This window comes from Canis aureus, chromosome 19 (genome assembly GCF_053574225.1).
Source record: "Canis aureus isolate CA01 chromosome 19, VMU_Caureus_v.1.0, whole genome shotgun sequence".
Lineage (NCBI taxonomy): Eukaryota > Metazoa > Chordata > Mammalia > Carnivora > Canidae > Canis > Canis aureus.
The window spans coordinates 57,475,968-57,498,753 of NC_135629.1; the positions used below are offsets into that span (position 1 = coordinate 57,475,968).

Sequence of the window (22,786 nt, forward strand, 5' to 3'; positions counted from 1 at the left end):
GGAGGTGGGATCATTGCCCCTGCAGGAGGAGGAGCCCAGAATGGAGTAGGAGGTACCTTTCCTGGTTGAGATGCAGCGGTTGTTTTGTGGATCAGGCTCTGAGCCTGCTCTCCCATCCATTTCTGACAGCAGTCTTCCACATTCTCTGTGTTTCCTACCACTGCAGTGTCTTTCTCACAGATGGAGAGTCATGGGTGAGGTATGTGTCGCACTAGTCACAATAAAACAGGCATGTTGCTCTGCAGGCCGTTGGCCACTCTGTCCTGCGCCGCCCGGAAATGACGACATGAACAAGTTTTTGTGCAGAAATGTTTTCCTTCCTCCTGGGTCCTGGCTTGTGATTCTTGTGGGCATATATCTGGGGGTGGAATTGCTGGGTCATGTGGTAACCCCATGTCTGACCTTCTGTGGAGCTGCAGAACTGTGTCCCAAGGGGTTGCACCATTTATACATTCACAGCAGCCATATACAAAGTGCTCCAACTTCTCCCTGTCCTGGTCAGCACTGTTATCATCAGTCTTTCTTTTCTTTTTTTTTTTTTTATCCTCAGTCTTTTTGATCATCCCCGTCGCAGTGGGTGTGAAGCAGCGTGTTGTTATAATTTTATATTTCCCTAATGAATAATGGTGTCGAGCATTTCTTCATCTGCTTATTAGCAATGTGTATGTCTTCTTAGGAGAAATACCTATTAAAATGTGTTGCCCATTTTTCATTTTTTTGATCTTTTTATTTTATTTTTTAAATGGAAAAAGGAAAAATACTTATTTTAGAGAGAGTGATAGAACGAGCAGAGGGAGAAGCAGAAGGAGAGAAGCTCAAGCAGGAGCCCCCCTGAGTGGGGAGCCTGATATGGGGCTCAATCCCAGGACCCTGAGATCATGATCTGAGTTGAAACCAAGAGTTGGACAGTCAACTTACTGAGCCATCCAGACACCCCTGTTTTGGTCTTTTCATTTTTGTTTATTTTAAACGATTTTATTTATTTGAAGGAGAGAGAGAGTATACACGCAGGGGGAGCAGCAGAGGGAGAGGGAGAAGCAGGCCCCCTGCTGAGCAGGGAGCCTGATGTGGGGCTCGATCTTAGGATCCTGGGATTTTATGTTTTGGTCTTTTTTATTGTTAAGTATTGTATCTTTTTTCTACGACATTAAATATATATATTTTTTGTCCACTTTATTTTGGAGTGGAGGAAACAACTTAAACTCAAAGAGCCAGGGGCTCCTGGCCGGTTCAGTCAGTGGAACATGTGTCTCTTGATCTCAGGGTCATGAGTTTGAAGCCCACATTGTGCGCAGACTTTGCTTAGAAAAAAAAAAATCAAGAAGCCAACTTCTAAACAGGATATTCTGGGAGAGAAGATGTTGGGTGGCATGCAAATGTTAAGACTCACAAAGGGGTGAATCTTGTCCTTTGCTGTTGGAGAAGTCGGTACCCAAAGTTAGGGAAGAAGCAAAGGAGCAGGAGAAAAATGTAGGAGAAATGGCTTTTGTTCAAGACCTTTTGTGTCTCAGGAGAAAAGTCCATGCAAAGTATGAATTGGGGGAAAAGGACACAAACTTTTTCTGGCAAAGGCCAGTTGGCAACTCTTTCTGGCCTGCTGCCGTGTGTCCTCTGGGCAGCTGCTTGGCTCTGCCACTGCCCCTGAAATCAGAGCAGGCGGCCCTGGGGAAGGGCCTGGCAAAACTTCCACCCATGGAGGCAGTGGGTTGGATTTGGCCTGCGTGCCATCTTTTGTCAGCTCCATAAACCTAACTCAAACGTTGCTTTCTGGAACATTCCCACAAGTAAACCGTTCCTCAGTCTGCAGGAGTGTTTGGAAGAGAAGTCAGGAGGAAACGGTGATCCGACAGCCACCTGGGACAGGCCTGCGGGTGATGGAGCCCCCTGGAAGCCCAGCGCTGGGGAGCCTCGCTCCAGAGCGCAGGCGGGGTTCAAGGCCCGGGGCGTCCCCACGAACAGCCGGGTGGAGACCCGCAGCCACCGGTCCTCTCCTGTTAGCAGGTGCGCTGGGGGCCCCAGCAACGAGAGCTGGGGTCACCGCATACCCCTTGGGACAAGGGTGCGCATTGGCAGCGGTCACAGCCCCTCTGTGTGACCCCGAGGGTCACCTCCGGTGACCTGGGGTCCCTCTGGGCGCAAGGGGGTGCAGGGGGCACCCCCCCTGGGAGCCCCCCCCAGTGGAGGTGGATCCTGGGGTCCCCAGCCTGCTGGCACCTTGCTGCTGGCCTGGGTCACCGGTGCTCCCCTCACCAGCCAGTGCGAATGGTGTGATTCGGGGCCTGTGCTGAGAAGGAGAATTCTGCGTCCTCACAGGTGTGCCCCCGGCTGCAGAGCAGACGCCCTAGCGGCCACCCGCTGCGTCCTTCCAAGCCGAGCCGCCCTTGCGCTCAGGGCAGCGGGGCCTCCGGGAACAAAGCGCCGCCCCGCTTCTCCTTGCATCTGATGGCTGCGGCGCCCCACTTCCTGGGAGACGACCTGCAGGTCCCCCCTACCCGGGTTCCCCCCGCCCAGCTCCCTGGCCTCTTACTGCACCTGGGCTGCAGGCAGCCCCATGCAGGCCGGAGGGTCCCAGGCACAGGCTGCACCCGGCCCGGGCCTGCACCTGCAGTAGCTCCCGGGCCCGCTGCCTTTGCACCTCCACGTGTGGGGAAAAGAAGTGTGTGCTGGCTGACGCCATTGATTATTATTATTTTTTTTTTTTAGATTTTATTTCAGAGAGAGAGAGCACAAGCATGAGCAGTGGGGTGGGCAGAGGGAGGGAGAAGCAGACTCCTGGCTGAGCAGGGAGCCCCATGCAGGGCTGGGCCCCAGGACCCCAGGACCCCAGGACCCCAGGACCCCAGGGCCCAGGATCTTGACCTGAACCAAAGGCAGATGCTTAACCAACTGAGCCACCCAGGTGTCCCTTAAAATCACTTTTTAAAAAAATCGGACGTTGCAGTAGTACAGAGAGGCCTCCTGTCCCCTGTCCATCACCCCAGGCGGTGACCCGGGACACAGCTTTAGCGCCATATCAAAACTGGGAGAGCGACGTTGCTACGAACCCCAAGGCCTCATTCAGATTTCAGCAGCTTTACCTGCACGTGTGTGTGCGCGCGTGTGTGTAGAGTTCTGTGCCATTTTACCTCACGTGTGGGTCTGTGCAGCCGCCAGCCACATCAGGACACACAGCCGCTCATCCCCCCAGAGGTCCCTCCTGAAGCTCCTGTTTTAAGGACGCCGCAACCCCTGATGCATTGAGTTCGGATGAGGACTGAGTGTCCTGCATCTTTGTATGTGGGCTGGCTGGTTCCTTTCCTCTCTGTGTGGTGACAGTGTTTTCCACCTTAAAAAACTTATTTTTAAATGATTTTTATTATTTTTAGGGGGGAGGAGCTGCAGAGGGAGAGGGAGACAATTCTAAGCAGGCTCCATCCTTGGCGTGGAGCCCCAAGCGGGGTTCAATTCCGTGACCCCGAGATCATGATCTGAGCAGAAATCAAGAGTCGGAGGCTCAAGGGACTGAGCCACCCAGGGATCCCTGCTTTCCACTTTAATGCCGGGTCCTGCATTGGCTCCACTCTCCCTGGGCTGAGGGCACGAGGGTGACCAGTAGTCTCATGCGTGTGTGGACAGAGTTGGCTGGTCCAAAGCAATAAAGGGCATCGTGCCCCTCTCCATGTGAGACACCATCTGTTCTAATAGCCTCCCCTTGACCCATTGGGGACCCTCACCCCAAGGTTACGGGGACAACCAACACTTGGCATCCAACAATGGGCAGATGAGACTCAAAGCCATTAATTCGTCATGTAGACTCACAGCCTGGGGGAGCAGACACCATAGGCCACTTGGGGGACGCACTGGGGGACAGGGTGAACCACGGGGGCTGCGGGAGGAAGGCTTTGAGTGACACGGTGGTGGCGCTGGTTCCTGGAGTGGGATGAGATTGGCTTGTGTGAATGATTCCAAGGCTTGTGGGTGGGGGACAAGCAGGAGCTGTGCCCGGTCCCTCGGGGAGGGGGCTTTGGGCTGGGGGGCTTTGTTGGTGGGAACAGCGTTGGGGCCTGGGCTCCTGTTCGAGGCCGAGTGGCGTTCCCATGAGTGGTGGCCACGTTGTGCGTGTCCCCTTATTGAGCTTCAGCTTGTGACTTGCGCTGTGATGATCAGTGACGAACAGCATCTATTTGAAGATCCTTTCCAGCTCCTGTGGGTGTGTACCTATGGGTGGGGTCCCTGGGTCACAGGGTCATGTTACCTCTGACTGCTTGAGGAACCACCCGACATTCTCACCAGCCGGCAGCCGTCCCAACTTCTCCACGTCCTCACCCATGTATCTTCATGCCTTTTTATTTTCTGTCTTCTGATGCTTGGACATATAGGGCCTCCTGACTCTGGAGGCACAGCCCATCAAGGGTCACCAATTCCAAGGGCAGGAAACAGCTTGCCCACTCTGCCCACCTTTTTTTTTTTTTTTTTTTTTAAGATTTTATTTATTTATTCATGAGAGACATGCAGAGAGAGAGGCAGAGACATAGGCAGAGGGAGAAATAGGCTCCCTGCGGGGAGCCCGATGTGGGACTCGATCCCAGGACCCCAGGGTCATGCCCTGAGCTGAAGGCAGACGCTTAACCACTGAGCCCCCCAGGGGCCCCGAGATTGATTAAAAAAATCTATAGGGGGATCCCTGGGTGGTTCAGCAGTCTAGCACCTGCCTGTGGCCCAGGGCATGATCCTGGAGACCCTGGATCAAGTCTCACATTGGGCTCCCCACAGGGAGCCTGCTTCTCCTCTGTCTGTGTCTCTGACTCTCTCTCTCTTAGTGTCTCTCATGAATAAATGAGTAAAATCTTAAAAAAAAATTATATAAGCTGTATGCCTCACATCAGGCCTGGATTCATGACCCCAAATCAAGAGTCTCATGCTCTACCAATGGAGCCAGCAGGAGCCCTGTTTCGTTTTTTTAAAAGCACGGTCTGGATTACTTACATATTCTTCTTCTTGGGCTGCCGTCACAGGACTCCACAGGCTGGGGGGCTGAAACAGCACATTTATGTCCTCGCCGTCCCAAAGGCTGGAGGTCTGGGGTCAAGGTGTTGGCAGGATTGTTGCTTCAGAGGCCGCTCTCCTTGGTGTGTGGACGGCTGTCTTCTCCCTGCGTGCTCACTGGGCCGTCCCTCTGAGTGTGAGTGTTCTAATCTCTTCTTTTCTTTTCTTTTTTTTCTTTTTTAAATTTATTTTTATTTTTTATTTATTTATGATAGTCACAGAGAGAGAGAGAGAGAGAGAGGCAGAGACACAGGCAGAGGGAGAAGCAGGCTCCATGTACCGGGAGCCCGACGTGGGATTCGATCCCAGGTCTCCAGGATCGCGCCTTGGGCCAAAGGCAGATGCTAAACCACTGCGCCACCCAGGGATCCCCTCTTCTTTTCTTTTCTAAAGATTTTATTTATTCCTTTATTTTAGAGAGGGAGATAGTGAGACAGAGCACGAGTGGGGGGCAGGGAGAGGGAGAAGCGGACTCGATCCCAGGACCCTGAGATCCTGATCTGAGCCGAAGGCAGATGCTGAACCGACTGGGCCACCCAGGTGCCCCTCTAATCTCTTCTTAGAAGGACACGGGTCAGATGGGCGTAGGGCTCTTCTGTGACTTCATTGTACCTTCATTATCTTTAAAGACCTCGTCTCCAAGTACGGTCACCTTCTGAGGTCCTGGAGGTCAGGACTTTCACAAATAAATAGAAGGTGAGGGGATCCCTGGGTGGCGCAGCGGTTTGATGCCTGCCTTTGGCCCAGGGTGCGATCCTGGAGTCCCGGGATCGAGCCCCACATCAGGCTCCCGGCATGGAGCCTGCTTCTCCCTCCTTCTGTGTCTCTGCCTCTCTCTCTCTCTCTCTCTCTCTCTCTATGTCTATCATAAATAAATAAATCTTAAAAAAATAAATAAATAGAAGGTGAGACACAACTCATTTCCATAACACTATACTAATACTAAAGTTTATAGATCCGCACACCCCCAAAATAAAATCAGTTTTGGTGTGTAATACAACATAAAACAAGAAGCCATGCAACATATGGCTTGTGTTGGATCTTGGTTAGGACAACCATCTACAAAGAACATTTTGGGGATAATTGAAGTAAATATAGACACAGACTAGATATAAAGGAATGATAATTTTGATAATGGTGAAAATGAAGGGTTCTCTATGTAGATTTTTTTTGTCTAAAATAACACATTAGAAGTATTTATTTTGTATTTTTAAATTTATTATTAAAATTTTTTTAAGGGGATCCCTGGGTGGCTCAGTGGTTTAGCGCCTGCCTTTGGCCCAGGGCGCGATCCTGGAGACCCGGGATCGAATCCCACGTCGGGCTCCCGGCATGGAGCCTGCTTCTCCCTCCTCCTGTGTCTCTGCCTCTCTCTCTCTCGCTCTATGTCTATCATGAATAAATAAATAAATAAATCTTTAACATTTTTTTAAAGTAATCTCTACACCCCACGTGGAGCTCAAACTCACAATCCCAAGATCAAGAGTCCCATGCCCGACTGAGCCAGTCCCAACGCACTGGAAGTATTAAGGGATGCTATATTGTCTTCGGTTTTGACTTTAAAACAATTCAATGTAAGTAATAAATATGCAGAGTCAGCTCTGCTGGAGCACTTGCTTTGCGAACACCAGATGGGTCACGAGATAATTAATATGTTAGGGAGTAATTTGAGCAAAATCGCAACTCCACATCTGTTCGCCTGTGGTTTCATCCACAAGAAACACTAGGGGATGGTGGGAACCCCACTCGGTCGACCAGAGCCTTGTAAGAAAACACAGATATACACCCTACAAAAGCGGCTTATCAGTGTAATTCCAGGAATACCCATTTTCTGAAATTTTAGAAGAGACAGAATTAAACCAAACATTTAGTTACAAATAATAGCTGGTAAAGTGATGAAGAGCAAGACATAATTCAGGGTGGTGATCACCTCCAGAGGCCAGAGGTGACGAGTCAGGAGAGGGGGGCACCCCAAGAGATGAACAGCCTGTTCATGAATGTGGGTGCCTGGGTTTAGTCGCCTTTATTGTTTATTCCTTAAATGTCACATAGGTTTTTTTTTTTTTTTTTAACTTAAAATTACTAAACTTAGCATGAGGGGGCACCTGGTTGGCTCAGGGGTTGAGCTCTGCCCTCAGCTCAGGGTGTGGCCCCAGGGTCCTGGGAGCAAGTACCCCTGCTTCTCCCTCTGCCTGTGTCTCTGCCTCTCTCTGTGTCTCTCATGAATAAATCAATAAAATCTTAAAAAATTAAAAAAATAAACTTAGCATGAAACATTCAGTGCATTTCCCCCCCGAATACTATGTGCTTCACAATACAAATTTAAAGACTTTTTAAAGCATGAACTGTACAGTTTTCAAATATTTATTTTCCCACGTGATGTGAGCATCTCCCAGTTGTTTTGAATTCAATTAGCCAACATACAGAACATCATTAGTTTCAGATGTAGAGTTCAGTAATTCATCAGCTGCATATGATACCCAGGGCTCATCACATCACGTGCCCTCCTTAATGCCTAGTTTTTAAAAAAAATATTTTATTTATTTGAGAGAGAGAGAGAGAGGGAGCACAAGCTGGGGGAAGAGCAGAGGGGAGAGGGAGAAGCAGACTCCCCCACGGGGCAGGGAGCCCAACATGGGGCTCGATCCCAGGACCCTGAGATCATGACCTGAGCCAAAAGCAGAATGTCAACAGACTGAGCCACCCAGACACCCCAGCTTTGATTTTACGCTGAGTTTGGAAGAGGTTTTCATGACTTTTATGGCGGGATCCTTTGAAATTTACTGTGTATAGGTGTAAGGCCAAATCAGATCAGACGAAGAGCTTTCATTCTCCCTGTTGAAAATAAGGAAACACATTTCTCTCTCCATTTTCTTTTCTTTTAAATTTTTATTTATTTATGATAGAGAGAGAGAGAGGCAGAGACATAGGCAGAGGGAGAAGCAAGCTCCATGCACTGGGAGCCCGACATGGGATTCGATCCCGGGTCTCCAGGATCGCGCCCTGGGCCAAAAGCAGGTGCTAAACCACTGCGCCACCCAGGGATCCCCTCCATTTTCTTTTCTTTTCTTTTTTTAAGAGCATTTTCTTTAGAGAACTTGTGTTTATAAACCCTTTCTCTGTCCTTTGAAATGTTATATAAACCTCTATAAAAGCTAAGGAAGGCTGCCTGCTTTACCACCAGGAGTCTTTGTTGGGAGCTATCACTTCGAGATGCATCGGTTCCAAAACTACCTACTGCCATAAAGGTAAGAGAAGTTTGTTCTTTTTCTTTGCAGAAAGCCAATTATAACTAATACGGATGGCCACCCAGTTACTGGGTGGATGGAGGATACACGATTGTTGATTTTTGTCATGTGAGGACTGGTTAACACTCATCTTGAGAACAGGTATGTCACCACTGGCCTTGCTTGGCCGTGTAAGTGGGAGAGATGTCTTTCTGTCTTTACAGTCTCTTAGAGGATTGCCTGTGACGCATGTCACATTCTGGTTTAGTGCTGATTCAGAAATTGTTTTCTCCTAGCTTTGTGAGGGGTTTTCTGGGTTGGCAGGAGGTTTTGTTTTCAATCATATTGCCCCAACAGAAAGCAATATTTGAGTAGCAGAAGTTTGGAAATAAGCCCAGCGTATAAGTAGAGAGAACTGGTTCATGAACTTCTATCATTTTACATCCCCTTAGGAAGATTATGAAAGTCACCAATTAAAGTGAGAAGCTGTAGGATTTATTTTTAATTGAACCAAAAAAGCAAATTGTATTGCAATGTGTACACCTTGTTACTTTTTTAGAACATAGGAAATAAAACAACACAGGTAGGTGAACTTGTTCCTTTTTACACAAACACTGAGCAGATGTACAGGAAAGCAGTTGCTGAAGGACATGCTACCTAAGACTGACTAAAGTCTTAGATTTCTAAATCTCAGGCTGAATTTTTTTATACATGACACTCATTATTAATGCATACAAAGAAAAGATTTTTAGGTAGTTATAATTCAAAAGTGATTTATTTTTTAAAGATTTTGTTTATTTTTTATTTTTTTTTTAACTTTTTTTTTTTTTTAAGATTTTATTTATTTAGTCATAGACACAGAGAGAGAGGCAGAGACACAGGCAGAGGGAGAAGCAGGCTCCACACAGGGAGCCCGACGTGGGACTCGATCCCGGGTCTCCAGGATCACACCCCAGGCTGCAGGCGGCGCCAAACCGCTGCGCCACCGGGGCTGCCCAAGATTTTGTTTATTTATTTGAGAGAGCCTGAGAGCCAGAGAGATTGCAGAGGGAGAGGGAGAAGCAGACTTGCCACTGAGCAGAAAGTATGATGTGGGGCTCAATCCCAGGACCCTGGAATCATGAACTGAGTCAAAGGCAGAGGCTTAATGGACTGAACCCCCCGGGGGGGCCCTCAAAAGTAATTTTTTTTAAAGTAATTTATTTTTAATTGAAAGTCACTTTTCTGAATAGGAAACCATTCTCAAATATATTCTTCTTGTTAAAGAAGAAACAACAAAAACAATACACACACACAAGAAACAACACGTCCCAAATGGAGTCACTTGTGCTAAGTCACACATCAGCACATGGAGACTTGACACCTAACCTAATTGTGGATTTGGCCTCTGTGAGGAATGTGAACTTCACCAGTCAGCCTGTGATTGCCTGGTCAGCACCAGTGGGATAACCTGCTGGGTAGACCCCCCTTTCCTCAAAGGAAGGTGACCTTGCCTGAAACAATCCAGTCATTGCTAGAAACTTCCTTTTCCCATCCCCTTCTGCCTCTAAAAATGGCTGTCTCCGTTTTACCATTCCCAATCAGGGCGCAGAGCTCCTTGGAGCTCCTTTCCATCTGCTAAGATGCGATGTCGCCTGATTCATGAATCATTAAATAAAGCCAATTACAAATTCAAATTTACTGAGATGAATTTTGTTAGCTCCCCCAAACACTTATTTTTATGAAAGTAAGACCTTTTTTGAAAAACAGAGAAAATTAATTTTTATAATTATGTTTGTGAGTAAAATGGTCAGTAGCTACTGGAGGTTATGCTTCTCTATCCAAAACTGGAGGAGGGTGGGGGAGAGATTTTTGAAATTAGCAGTCATATTAAATGCTGCTCCGGGTGGATTGAGAGTTTTAGGTCCAACATAAATTTATTTCAGCTTTTATTGCTTTTAAATCAGTTAAAATAGGAATTCAATTGCTTTCAGGATATCACAGCCTTTTATATTACAAAATTCTCTAGAGATACACTCAGAAACATCTAAAAACATTTCCTTGTAGGGTGTGAAGGAAGATTGAAAATGAAGGCATCTCTAAAAGAGTCACTCAAAAGAAAGTCGGAAGGACATTGAGGAAGCAAGGTTTATGCACATCTCCTGTTTCAATTTTCAGAACACCATGAACTTTTGACTTTTGTCTTTTGCAGTGGGACCACCTCCTGGAACACATCTTCCTACTGGGGACTGAAATAGAGATAATGTAATGCCTGTTAGCGCAATAGCCAATCACGGATTAGACAGTCAGTTCAAACTCTGCCAGCACCAATCATAATTCTTTCAAAACAACTTATGTAACTGTGTATTTTTCGCCTTTATAAGCTTGCACTCCTTGCTAGCAATTTGGAGCACACTGGATTTTGACTCTGTGCCTCCCAGATCCTAATGCCTAAGATCCCAAATAAAAGCTTTTGTAGTCTTGCGGCCTTGACTGTGAAGAGGACAGTGCACATCTGAGGATTCTTTTTTTAATTTAATTTTATTATTATTATTTTTTAACATCTGAGGATTCTAACACTTCACACTGCAGCTGTGCTGAGTGGGGGTCCTACAACTGGCTGCAGAGCTAGGGTCCCACTTCCGGGGACAGGGTGGGGGTGGGGGGAGGGGGGTGGATAGGAAGGTGGTGGTAGTGGTGCAAAATCCCCAAGGTTGGGGCGAGGTTGCTAACCTCAAGCCCCAGAGGTGGGAACAACGGGAGCGAGGTCAGGGCCTCCAGCTGTGTAAGGTCACAGGTCAAAACCCACTGACCTCTCCCAGCAGGCAGTGACGTCATTGTTGAGGATCTTTGTTCTTAAACAAAAGGCACAGATACGCCCTGACCTTGCCCCCACGCTAACCCTTGACCCTAGGGCTCATCAGCCACTCCGGTATGTCTGCTTCGGTCCAAGCTCTCAGCAAGGGGAGCTCCGCGGGGAAACTGAGTCAGGACTTCACGGTCGGGGAGTCAGACGCAGGTGGCCGGAGATCCGAGCGCTGGGAGCCGGATCTGCTCCGAGCCCAGGCCAGTCGGCCACGTGTGTCCGAACGGCTTGTCACTCAGCACGCAGGGGGGCGGAGCCTTGGGGATTGTCCAATCAGGGGCGGCAGGGGCGGGGCCGAGGCGCGGAAGCCCACGGTGGTTAACCGCACGCCCGCGCTCCGGGGGCGGTGCCCGGAAGACGAGCCAATCAGACGCAGAGGCTCGGAGCGCCGTCCAATCAGGGCGCAGAGGCCCGGAGCGCCGTCCAATCAGGGCGGGGAAGGGCGCGCTCCAGCCGCGTGTCCATCGCTCCGCTGCCGCCCCGGCGCCCGTGCGCACCTGCCTCGCGCGGCCGCGGGTGTCCCGTCCTCCTCGGTCTCGGCGGCCCGGGTCGCAGGGACAGCCCCGAGCGGGACGCGAGATGGTGAGTGCGCGGGTTCGGGAAGGGGCTGCTGGAAACCGGCCGGGACCTGCTGGAGGAGGCGGTCCCGCCCCGGGGTGGGGGGTCTTGACCCGATCTGTGCCCTCGGCTGCGGGTGGGATCGCAGCGCCCTGTCCCCCCCCCCCGGGGCCGCGCCGGGTCCTCCCCTGGGTGGGGATCCCAGAGACGGTGGGGGGACCCCGGGGCAGGCGGGCAGGGGCTCCGGGCCCCGGGGGGGCGGCGGAGGGGGGCCCCTCCCTCCCCCTGACACAGTCCCATCCGTACGTGGTTAAGGACACCTTGTTCCTGCTAGAAAACAAAATCCAGCTGAGTAATGGGCTCTATTCAGTGATTCACGAGCCGGGCAGCGTGCCATCTCGCGGGCAGGAAGGAGCTCGGAGGAGCTGCACAAAATGAAAGACTTTCACAGGCACCAGGAGTGGGAGCAGGAGCCTGTGAGACAGAAAGTGGGCCGGTTGTGACAGGTCCCCTTCCGTCCCCGCGGCAGGGGTGGCTGGGGTCTAGCAGCCGCAGGACCTGGGCGCTCCTGACCAGCTCACTCCCGACGGGCTGGTGTCACATTCCATTTCTGGGAGAGGCCGAAACTGCAGTCAGGCGAATTCTGGGTTTGGTGACAAGGAGCCTGGTACGCAGGAGTCCATTTTGGGTCGGCTGTCTCCGTTTTTGCCATTCCCAGGACTGCTGCTCGGGCCCCAGGCTCCCGGCACCTCCGGTCCAGCAGAAACAGGGCTTTTCCTCAGGAGGAGCAGTGACGGAAAGGAGGTTTGGCAGGAGTGGCCTCCCTGTGCTCCGAGCTTCCTTTGCTCAGGTGGGCAGTGGCGCGTTCTGCATCCGAGCACCTGCTCCAACCGGGTGGCGATGGGGAGACAAAGTCGGGGCCGTGGGGAGGCCGGAGGCCTGGGGGAGTCGGTGACCCCGCGGGTGCGGCGAGCAGAGGAGCCGGCGCGGATCTGGGGGTCGGGGCGCGGCCCTGGTGGGGACGGGCCGCCTCCCTGGGGGTCGTGCCTCGGCCGGGGCCGGGCCCTCTCTGCAGCCTGCTGTTGTCCAGGCCCACGGGCCGCTCGCCTGCTGTGTGCCCAGCAGCACAGGCTCGGGGGGGACCCGCAGGCCCCCCGCCCCCGGTGGCAGCCTGGTCCCCGTCCAGCTGCCTCCCGGGCCAGCCTGGGCCTCAGCAGGTGGAGGTGGAGCGTGACCGGCCCCTTCCTGCCTCCTCTCTTCCCCTCGGGGTGGAGGGCGGAGGGCGTCAGGTCTGCCCTCCTCCTGCTGACTGTGTGGCTCTGGGGCTTCTCCAGGGGATGTGCCCGGGGCGTGGGGGGCAGGTGTCCCGGTACTGACACTGTCCCTGTGCACGAGGGTTGGGCATGTGCAGGGGTCCGCACCTTCATGCCGGGCGGGTGGACTCATGGATGAAAGGATTCCTCCAAATCCTAGTGAGTGTTCACACGGGGACAGCGCTGGGACACTGGGCGATCCTGTCTCCCTCCGGTTAATTGCTGAAGGTCGGATGGAGATCGTGGACGTTCTGTGAACTGAACGTGGTCAGTTCTGACCTATGATTTGTTACCACGACGGTAAAGTCAACAACTAACTGTTTTCTGTAAAGGATAAACATTTCCCATTTATTTAAACCATCAGCGTACCCCGAGCCTCCCTCCCTGCTCCTTTGAGCCCGGGGTGGGGGAGTGGGGAGTGGGGGAAGTGGGGGACAGCGATTCTGCACCTTGTGCTTCACGCCGTGGGTCAGCGGCTTGGTCCTGGTGCAGGGACGCAGGTGCTGGAGGCAGGTGCTCCCAGGGCTGCGGACAGGCTGCCCCTGGGGCCGGGGGGTCGTGCTCCCCTGCAGCGTGGGGTGATCTGGGGCTGCCCTGGGACTGTCCTGGGGCTGCTCCCTCCCGGCTGGTCCTGGCATCAGCCACAGAGTTGGTGGAGTCAGGGGGGATCTGTGCAAACTGGGGCCGTCTGTGAAGGTCAGGCTGAGGGGGCCCCCTGGGCTCAAGCGCCGTGGGAAGGGCTGATGAGCACGAGCCTCTAAGGGTCAGCACCTAAGTCTGAGGGTTTCCTCCCTGGTGAGAATTGGGGTCCTGGAGGAGGGGCCGTTTCCACACTGAGGGGGGGCGGAGTGCATGGAGCTGCAGAACCGTTCCCCGGGGGCTCAGGGTCCCCTCCCCCTTCCCTGGAAGCAGCCACCCTGGCCAGTGTCAGCGGAGAGAGCTGGCCCCCGTGATGGGACAGGCCTTGACCCCCACCCTGGGGTTTCTGGTGCTGTGTGGGCGCAGCTGGGGCTGACCTGTGCTGGCTCCCACTTGCTGCTGCTCCTGCTGCCCAGTGAGCCCAGTGTGGGTGATACGACTTTTGTCATGTGGCCACATTTGCAGGACTCGGCTCTTTGAATTCTCGTGTGTTAGCATCTACCCGTGTGCTGCCCCCAAGGTGACCCGTGTCCTGCCCCTTCCTGATGGCTGCTGGACACGTGTCCACCACCAGGCAGTGTCACCTGACTGTGCCCTGTTGAAGATGCCGGTGAATGTCGGCAGTGTCCCTGCGGACGTCATGGCTGCTGTGTGGTTGCTCAGCCCTGGTCTGTGTCGCTGGGCAGGTGCCCTGGACTCGGGTCACCCCGTGAGCTCTTCCCTCCTGGGCCTCATGGGCCCGAGGTCCCAAGTCCATGCTTTGGGGTTGTCAGCATGCTGCGTCGGTCTTGTTTGGTCTCTGGGTGTAAACCTGTATGAATTATTTACACCTGCAGAAAATTGCATATCGTAGATCAAGGGAAGTTAAAATTTATAGAGAAACACGGATGTGATGTGTGAATCTCACGTGGGCCGATGCCTGGCCCTCGGGCACTGCGGGTTATGCAGCTTCATCTCCAGCTGGAGGGCGGGACGCGGGATCCCCTTGGGGTCCTCCGTGGGCTCCTCTGATCCCCACTAGGGCGGAGCATCCTCACGGGTGGGGTTCCGCCTCCTGTGGAAGAGTTTCTTTTCTTTTTTTTTTTTTTTTAATTTTTATTTATTTATGATAGTCACAGAGAGAGAGAGAGAGAGAGAGAGGCAGAGACATAGTCAGAGGGAGAAGCAGGCTCCATGCACTGGGAGCTCGATGTGGGATTCGATTCCGGGTCTCCAGGATCACGCCCTGGGCCAAAGGCAGGCGCCAAACCGCTGCGCCACCCAGGGATCCCTGTGGAAGAGTTTCCAGCGTGTTGTCCCCTGTAGCCTGCGAGTCTGCGTGGATGGACTCTCCACGTGTTTAATACACTTGGCCTTCCCTGTGTCTTCCTGTGTTGATCACCCTTCTTTTGTTCCCTGAGAGAACCCTTCCATGGCTCAGGCATAAACACACCTGCTGGAACCTCCTCCTTGTGTGTTCTGCTTGTTTCCACGACAGTGAAATAAATCCCCAGGATCGGTTGTTGCCCGTAAAGTTGCCAAGGGAGAGGACCCCCTGTTTCCCTGTAGACAGCCAGTCCTCCCGGCCCCTGAGTCCAAGCGTCACCCTCTCTGCCCCTGCCCCGGAGCACCTGCTGTGCGTAGATCCACTTGCCAGAATCAGCGCAGGGGGAGGTGTCCGTGCTTTCCGCTGTTTTCCATCAGGGTATCTGTCCATCCTTCACTGTTACTGCCAACCTTCCAATCACTGGTAACTTTAAAATGAAAACTGTTGGTTATTTTACCATCAAAACCAAATTTGTTCCAGAATAGCAGAGAATTGCCATTGTGGAGTGTGAGGTCACAAAACCAGAGGCAATTTCTGGAAGGGGGGGAAGGCTCTTTTACAGGGGAAAGGAGGAGCCAGGGTGGCTGTGGAAACACAAAGGTCTTGGAGGAAACCGACAGGTGGAAGCCCAGGGGCTCCTCAGTGGCTGGACGGTGGTGGGCGGTGGAGGGAGGTGGAGGCTGGCTCCCTCCTGCTGGGGCAGTGGAGTCCCAGGGAGAGTAGTGTGGACCTGCAGGGTGCTGGGCTTCCTGCGGGGCCCCCCAGTGAGGGCCAGGGCAGGGCAGGAGGGCCCCCCCGCTGGCCTCCCACTCCACCCCAGAGAACTTTGTGTGAAGTTCTTCATTTCCTTCATTGGACCAACATCTTTCCTTGGAGCATCTCTGAGGGAGAGGCAGGTCTGCGGTACTGGTGGGCTTGTCCCTCAGCGCCAGGAAGGCCCTCTCCTGGTCGTCATGTCTTCTGTTGCAGGGAACGTGCAGAGCCGTGGAAGCCAGGTAAGGCCGCACCTGGGTAACAAGGAAGGACCGGAGGGAGAGACTCGCGGGCACCTGCCCTCCCTCCGTGTTCGCCAGGAGCGTGAGATGCAGAGCCCCTACACGTTAGGTGCATCGTTTCACAAATTCACAGGCAACAAAATACGAGACCAGAGGAACAGAATTCCGGATCGTGTGACCGTTCTAGTCCAGGACCCCCGGCCTGAAGGCAGCCAGTGGAAATGTTGACTGGCACCTGTTCCAACGTGGGGGAGGACGTCCTCCCTGTGGGCAAACCCGGAGTCCTGTGTGGCTCCTGGAGGTCCCTGCTCCGGGCGGCAGGAGAGCGGGAGAGGGGATCCTGCAGGAGCTCGGGGAGAGAATGAGGCCAGGGCTTTGGGCGGAGACGGGGCAGGTGAGGACACGGGCTTAGCTGGTGACGTGTTTGCCAAAGTAGCACAACTTCCAACCTGTTTTGAAACTATTTTTCTTGGAAGAACTGTTTGGAACCAAATTCATGTTACCCAGTAAGACAGCCTGTAAGGTTGTGTGTTGAGACACCGTGAGTTTGGGTACAAAGCCAGCGTCGGCTAGTAGCTCAGGTGAGGGAAGACTGTGATCTCAGAGCCCTCTGACACTTGAGAAAAGGCAAGGGAACGATCACTTTGTCCTGGGATCCCGATGAGCCTGTTCCCGAAAGGCCAGGGCCCCGGAAGAGGCTCCCCCTCCCGCTGGGTCTTGCACAGGCAGACGAGGAGCGTGTCTGTCCGGGAAGGAGAGAAGGAGGCGCAGTGAGGAGCAGCCCAGGCCGGGGCCCCACGTCTCAGGAAGCCTGTGGCTCAGGTGTCATCTGCTGCCGCCCCGGGATGTCGTCGCTGTCCCGTCTGCACAGGGTGTGCAGGGCCCCCCAGGGTTCGCCGCGAGTCTAGATGCAGCAGGTGCATCCCAGGGCCTCCTCCCTGGAGGGTGGCGACACGGGGGCCCGCCCAGCTAGGGAGAGGCCGGAGGTGGCTTTTCAGGGACGAAATGTGCAGGTTGGTGGGTGCGATGCGGTCCTCCCGGGCCGGGCGCTGTGCACGCCGCTCTCCCCAGCGTGGCTGTTTGCAGTAGAAGCGATCGGTCTTTCCCAGTATTGAAGTTTGTCTCCTTTTGTCCCCTGAGGGTCAGAGGAGGCCGGGGCCGTGCATCGGATGGCCTGTGACATCTCGGTGGTGGGCGTGTGGGGGTCCTGGGGGGCGGGGGGTGTAGATGTAGAGGGACCTACAGCAGGGCTGTCAGACGTGGTCTATGTGTGTGTAGGGGGGTGGGGAGTGTGTGTGTCTCTATGGAGCGTGTCAGTTGAGTATCAGCAGTGCCGTGAGAGCTTCCCTCAGCCCGGGGGTTGTGGATGGTTCGCGAAGTGATGGTGTAAGCCCGGCCAAATGGAATGGACCTGTTGAATCACCTGGCTGGTGACATGGGTACTCTGGTCACCCTGAGGGGTGAGAGCTGCTCGCCAGGCGGGCACCATCTCAGAGAATTGCAGCCGCAGGACAGGCCCTGGACTGTCTACACGAAGGCTTCTGTCCCGTGAGAAGACACACAAATGGTGACCACAGTGTCCTGTCCACACAAGAGGTGGGACCCCGTTTATGTAGACGGCTGGGACCGGGAGCTGGGCACTCTGTGGCCTCGTTAACATTTCTGCACTAGTACTGTTACTGAACACGGCCGGGGGAAAAAAGAAAAAGAACACGGCTGGGTTGTTCCGGTGGGTGGGTTCACGCACATCCTGCGATGAGTGGAGGGAACTCTGGGATCTCTGGTGGGGCAGGATTGTTAATTTGGTCCAAAACACACTTCTTCACTGGGCTGCGGAGGACTAGATTGCAATACTCTTTGCCTCTATCTGGAGCCGGTTGTTGGGTATCTCTTACCAATTTTGTAAAATATCATTTGGGGAAAACATCCCTTTGGATGAAGACAGGTGTCTGCCTGTGGTTTCCTAGGGCAGGGTTTCAGTTTTTTTGGTGGGGGGGGGTAACATGTGAGCGTGGGGGCGTGGGGAGGGGCTGTGGAGAGGGAGACAGAGAATTGTGAGTGAGCTCCATGCTCAGCACAGATCCTGACCTGGGGCTCGAGCTCATGACCCTGAAGTCATGACCTGAGCTGAAACCAGTAGTTGGGATGGTCAACCCACTGAGCCTCCCAGGCGCCCCTTCTTTTCTTTTTCTTTTTCTTTTTCTATTTTTAAACAATATTTTATTTATTTATTCATGAGAGATACAGAGAGAGAGGCAGAGACACAGGCCAAGGGAGTGGGAGCCCGATGCGGGACTCGATCCCAGGACCCGGGGATCACGCCCTGGGCCGAAGGCAGATGCCCAACCACTGAGCCACCCAGGGGTCCCATCCATTCTGTTCTTTTATTGAAGAAATATCAGCAAAACGTTTTTTTTTTGGGCCTCCAGGTGGTCAAATCTGGAACCAGGAACCGTCCTCGTGCCAGAGGTCACTTAAAATAAGACATCTAATAAATTTGGGACAGAGGAGACATTTTTACGTGATCCCCACTGGAAGGGAGGGCACCTCATTGTCTCCATCACATTCAAGGTCGTGAGCTCCCCGACAGGCGTGACTCTCCGCTTGAACATTTGTAGTTTCACACATGCCGAGGGACAAAGGCCAGAGTCGGGGCAGAGGACACAGCGTGTTGAGCCGAAGTAGCCAACGGAAAGCGCCGCTCGGTAACTTCCCGGGCCTTGCCGTCACGGGCCCAGCACACCATGTACCTTTTTCTTTCTTTCTTTCTTTCTTTCTTTCTTTCTTTCTTTCTTTCTTTCTTTCTTTCTTTCTTTTTTTTTTTAAGATTTTATTTATTTATTCATGATAGACATAGAGAGAGAGAGAGAGAGGCAGAGACACAGGCAGAGGGAGAAGCAGGCTCCATGCAGGGATCCCCACGTGGGACTCGACCCCGGGACCCCAGGATCGCACCCTGGGCCAAAGGCAGGTGCCAAACCGCTGAGCCACCCAGGGATCCCCCTGTGTACCCTTTTCAACTTTTATTTATTTCATTTCATCCTTGTCTTTCTGCGTGTGTGTGTGTGTGTGTGTGTGTAAGTGGTCCCTGAGCCCGTGCACGCCGACTGAGCCAGCCTGGGGCCCCCACCGTTTTCAGGTTTGAAATAGGAGCTACCCCTAGCCCAGGGACCCTGCGTCTGTGGGAGGCGCTTCCCGCGGGTCGTGCGGGGAGTGGGAGGTGAGCTGTGGGCCGTACGCGGTCCCGAGGGGTCTCACGCGGCCCCACTTGGGGCCTGTTCCCGGGTGAGACGCCCTGTGTACGGATCCTGAGGTTGAGAACAACCTGCAGGTTTTCTTTGGAGACTTGCTGGCCTGTGAGGGCAAACAGACGTAACAGGTGGATTCTGTGTTCCTGGGAAGGGGCCTGAGGGGGCAGAGAAGAGCCTCATCCAGGTGTTACAGCAAAGTAGACCCTGCACGGACTTCCCATCCCAGGTGGCCTGTTACGACTCCGGAAATCAGGACGACTGTGCAGCCCTGGGCCTGAATGTCCACGTGTAGTTCTGTTCTTTTTCTTTTTCTTTTTCTTTTTCTTTTTCTTTTTCTTTTTCTTTTTCTTTTTTTTCTTTTTCTTTTTCTTTTCTTTTCTTTCTTTTCTTTTCTCTTTCTTCTTTCTTTCCTCTTTCTTTCTTCCTTCCTTCCTTCCTTCCTTCCTTCCTTCCTTCCTTCCTTCCTTCCTTCCTTCCTTTCCTTTCCTTTCCTTTCCTTTCCTTTCCTTTCCTTTCCTTTCCTTTCCTTTCCTTTCCTTTCCTTTCCTTTCCTTTCCTTTCCTTTCCTTTCCTTTCCTTTCCTTTCTTCTTTCCTTTCTTTCCTTTCTTTCCTTTTTTTCTTAAGATTTTTGTTTATTTATCCATGAGAGACTGAGAGAGGCAGACACAGGCAGAGGGAGAAGCAGGCTCCCTACGGGGACGTGGGACTCAGTCTCAGGACCCTGGGGTCACGCTCTGGGCTGAGGGCAGATGCGCCACCGCTGAGCACCCCAGGGATCCCCAGTTCTGTTCCTTCCAGATGAAAGCAAAGCAAGCCGGCCGTCTTGCCAACCGGACCACGAGAAACGTGCTGCGTGGTTTCTTTACGTGGAAAGTTTGTTCCTTCGGTGGGAAGGGATGTCAGTAGCGTGTGGGAGTTGGGAAGAGCAGGGTGCCAGGCTTTGGGTTTTCTCACGGGTGGGGGGCGTTACAGGGTTGGTGCCCGTGTCATGGGACCAGAAGCCTCTGAGGCTTGTCATCTTCCTTTATGGGCTTGATGCCTTTGCGGCCTCTTTATTTCCGGGGAATTGATTAATTCCTGGCAGAGCTTTGAGGGATTATCCCGAGTGTTCATGGGACGCCGTGGATCCTGCCAATGTCAGGGGAGGACTTCCCCGGAGAGGGGGCGGGGGATCCCGTTGAGGCAGGCGGTGGGCGGCGGGACTCCATGGCCGTCAGGGCTGGAGCAGATGAGAGTGTCCAAGGGGCCTTTCATCCCCCGTTAGGTATTTTCAGTCCCTTTTGTCCAGTTGTGCAGTGACCTTCCCCTCCTGGGAGAATGAAGCTCCCGCGTGACCCTTTGTGAGGAACGAGTGCGATGAGTGGATCGGGGTGCGGGGGCTCCGTGGGAACCGCGTCCCTGCCCGGGCCTGGACATCAGGACACGGACCTGCCGACGTTCAGGGGGAGGCCGCGGTGGGAGCCCCCGGGGCAGGGGGTGGCCTCCAGCGGGGAGGTCCAGGCCGCCGGGGCCGCAGACCCGCTTCCCCGCCTGACAGGTTCCCCCACGCGGTCGGCGGGGTTTGGGGGAGCCCGGCTGGGGGCGAGGGATCGGGCCTGGCCGGGGGCAGGGCGCCGGCGCCTGGGGGCCAAGCTGGTGACCGTCGTCTGGCAGATGTGCCTGCTCTCCGCAGCCCTAGTGGCAGCTGGAGGCGTCGGGCTCGAGGGGCCTCGGTTGGCAGACGCGGAGCGCCAGGGCCGCCTGGGGGGTGTGAGCCCGTCGGCCGCGCAGCGCCTAGGCCGTGGCTGCCCTCCCGGTCCCTCCGGGGCTTGGAAGTAAAAGAAGGAGCCCGAGCCCGTGACCCGGTGTGCGGAGGTTCCACTGGGGCGGAGAGACCCCGGGTCCCTGGGAGGCCCGACAAGCCGGAGGCGGCTGCCAGCCCCGCGGGCCCTTGGGCCGTTGGGGGGACGCCTGGGCTCTGGGTCCTCCCCGCGTCCGCAGGAGCCACTGTAGTTGCTCAGGGGCGATTTCCAGCCAGTGTTGTAGTCTTTCCAGAAGTTCGGGGTCTGTGTCCCTCCGGGGTCAGGGTCACCCCACGCGCGGGCCGTCAGCCGGTGCCACTCGCTCGCAGAGCCCGGGAAGCCGTGGGCCAGCGGGGTCGGGGGCCTCGGGGGCTGCGGGGGCTTTAGGCCGTGGGTCTCTACGGGGGCCGGGGCTTAATGGGCTGAGGTGAGGAGGGAGCAGGCCGGGGCCAGAGGACGGTGGGGGGCCCAGCCCGGCAGGAGCCCCGAGGCCCGGCCCGTGGAGGCGACGCTTCAGAAGCCGTTTGTGCCCAGTCAGTGCTTTGCCTCAGTTAAATTCCAAACAGGCTTTCGTGAGGCCCCCGGAGACGCCTGGACGTGTTTGCAAGTCTTGAGGTGCCGATTAAGAGGTGTGTCGCGTTCGGGGTTTCAGAGTCATGACTTCCTGACGTAGTTATCCATAAAGCAAGTTGGGGCACATCGAGGTCGGACGTTCCCCATAAAGGCCGTTGTGACTCTGACTCTGAAGTACTTTTATTTTATTTTATCTTATCTTATTTTATTTTATTTTAATTTTATATATATATATATCCCCTAGTTGCTCAACCTTAACTGAGTCACCTGGACGCCCCTCTATGACTATTTTTTTAAATAGCTCTAACTGAGGTATGGACCACATACCATGAAGTTTTATCTGCTTAAAGTATAAAGTTCTGTGGTATTGATTGTATTTACAGAATTGTTCAGCCATCCTCACATTCTCATTTCTAAATATTTTATTAATTCCATAAAGAGAATCTGCATGTAGTGGTAGTCACGTGACATTCTAGTGCATCCGAGCCCTGGCTTCTAGACAATTGATTAGTCTTCCTCTTTTATTGATTTGCTTATTTTGTATATTCTGTATAAATGACATCTTACCATGTGTGGTCTTTGTGAAGCCTGTGAATGTTTTCAGGGTCCATTGGTTTTGTGTCCTGGATCAGTACTTCATTCTGCTCGTTGCTAAATAATATTCCATTGTATGAATATGCCTAAGAAATGAGTTGTTGGGGATCCCTGGGTGGCTCAGCGGTTTGGTGCCCGCCTTCGGCCCAGGGTGTGATCCTGGAGTCCCAGGATCGAGTCCCACGTTGGGCTCCTTGCATGGAGCCTGCTTCTCCTTCTGCCTGTGTCCCTGCCTCTCTCTCTCTCTCCCTCTCTGTCTCTCATGAATAAATGAATAAAATCTTAAAAAAAAAAAGGAGTTGTTACCCTTCAAAGTGAAACTGTTATTACCTTTGCCAGCAAAAATGGGTTCATTCTGGAATAGGTGAGAATTGCAACTCCAAAAAGCAGGCTACAGTGAAACCACAGACAAGCCAGAGAGAACTGAGGAGAGGAGGCTCTTTTATAGAGGAAACTGGGGATTGGGGAGGGGCCGTTGCAAACAAGAAGTCCATTGGCACAAACTGGGCTTGGAAGTGTTATTGCGTCTCATTGGCTGAGTTGTGATGGTCTCTCACTGCCTGGGCTGTTGCCATGTGGGAAAATAACCTTCCTCCTGTTGCTGTAGTAGAGTGGTATCCACTTGCAACTGCAAGGTCCTTCTCTTGCTGTTGGGTCTGCAGTTGACTGAGTGGTAGG

General features: G+C 53.4%; 1 protein-coding gene across 5 annotated transcripts in view; it reads left to right on the plus strand.

The window, feature by feature from the left end:
* Positions 1-1,777: 1,777 nt before the first annotated feature.
* LOC144290895 (uncharacterized) overlaps positions 1,778-22,786 on the plus strand; it is a 31,335-nt gene continuing 10,326 nt past the window's right edge. The window contains exons 1-4 of one of the 5 annotated variants that reach the window (XM_077860565.1): positions 1,778-2,001; positions 8,304-8,414; positions 10,299-11,679; positions 15,883-15,908. In XM_077860565.1, the coding sequence (XP_077716691.1) occupies positions 11,166-11,679; positions 15,883-15,908 (540 nt within the window). In that variant the 5' untranslated portion in view covers positions 1,778-2,001; positions 8,304-8,414; positions 10,299-11,165. Of the gene's footprint in view, positions 2,002-8,303; positions 8,415-10,298; positions 11,680-12,373; positions 12,506-15,882; positions 15,909-21,406; positions 21,571-22,786 lie in introns of those variants that run through there. The other 4 variants (XM_077860566.1, XM_077860567.1, XM_077860568.1 and 1 more) reach the window with 4 other exon arrangements.